Raw genomic sequence first — 625 nt, forward strand, 5'->3', positions numbered from 1 at the left:
GCCCTCCGGGGGCCGGAGCCACCGCGGCAAAGGAGGGCTGTCGCTAAGGCCTCCCTTAGAAGGGCAGCGGTGAGAACCTATCAGCGCAAAGTGCTGGCAACTCTCCGCCCAATTGAATTTTTTTTTTCCTTCTGAAGGCGTTTCTGTCATGAAGTCTGTCAGCCCAATGGGAAATGTGGAAATTTCCAGAAAGAACAGGACCAATGGGCGCGGCCAGCGCGGCCACGATTAGCGGAGCAAGTAACCAATCGCTGTCGCAGATTTCTGACCCGCCCTCCAATCGGGCAGTCTATGGTGGGCGGGGCCTATTTGGGAGCGCCCAATCCCGAGGCGCCTTGGAGGCAGAGCCAAGGGGATTACTCCCTGCTGTCCAATGAAAGAGAAGCGGAGGTGATGGGCTAGGCTTTAAGCCAATAGTAAAGAAGCATAGAAAGCCCTTAGAGGAGCGTGACCAGTGAGCAGACGAGGAAGGGGCGGGATCCGGGGGTCCCGGCAGCTTCTAGTAGGTTCCAGAAGGCGGCGCGTGCGGTTGGGAACGCGGAGCCGACGGAGTCGATTCTACCGGGTTCCGGACTGGGCTATGGAGCAGGTGAAGAAGGAGGGGCAGGCTGAGGCCCAAGGACCG

The 625-nt window shown here is 59.2% G+C and overlaps 1 protein-coding gene across 2 annotated transcripts in view; it reads left to right on the top strand.

The window, feature by feature from the left end:
• Positions 1-443: 443 nt before the first annotated feature.
• The window catches only part of STIP1 (stress-induced phosphoprotein 1), a 14,345-nt gene continuing 14,163 nt past the window's right edge, over positions 444-625 (top strand). Inside the window, exon 1 of one of the 2 annotated variants that reach the window (XM_005864172.2) lies at positions 444-589. In XM_005864172.2, the coding sequence (XP_005864234.1) occupies positions 581-589 (9 nt within the window). In that variant the 5' untranslated portion in view covers positions 444-580. The remainder of the gene's footprint in view (positions 590-625) is intronic. The other variant, XM_014537993.1, reaches the window with a different exon arrangement.

This window comes from Myotis brandtii, unplaced genomic scaffold, assembly GCF_000412655.1.
Source record: "Myotis brandtii unplaced genomic scaffold, ASM41265v1 scaffold187, whole genome shotgun sequence".
Lineage (NCBI taxonomy): Eukaryota > Metazoa > Chordata > Mammalia > Chiroptera > Vespertilionidae > Myotis > Myotis brandtii.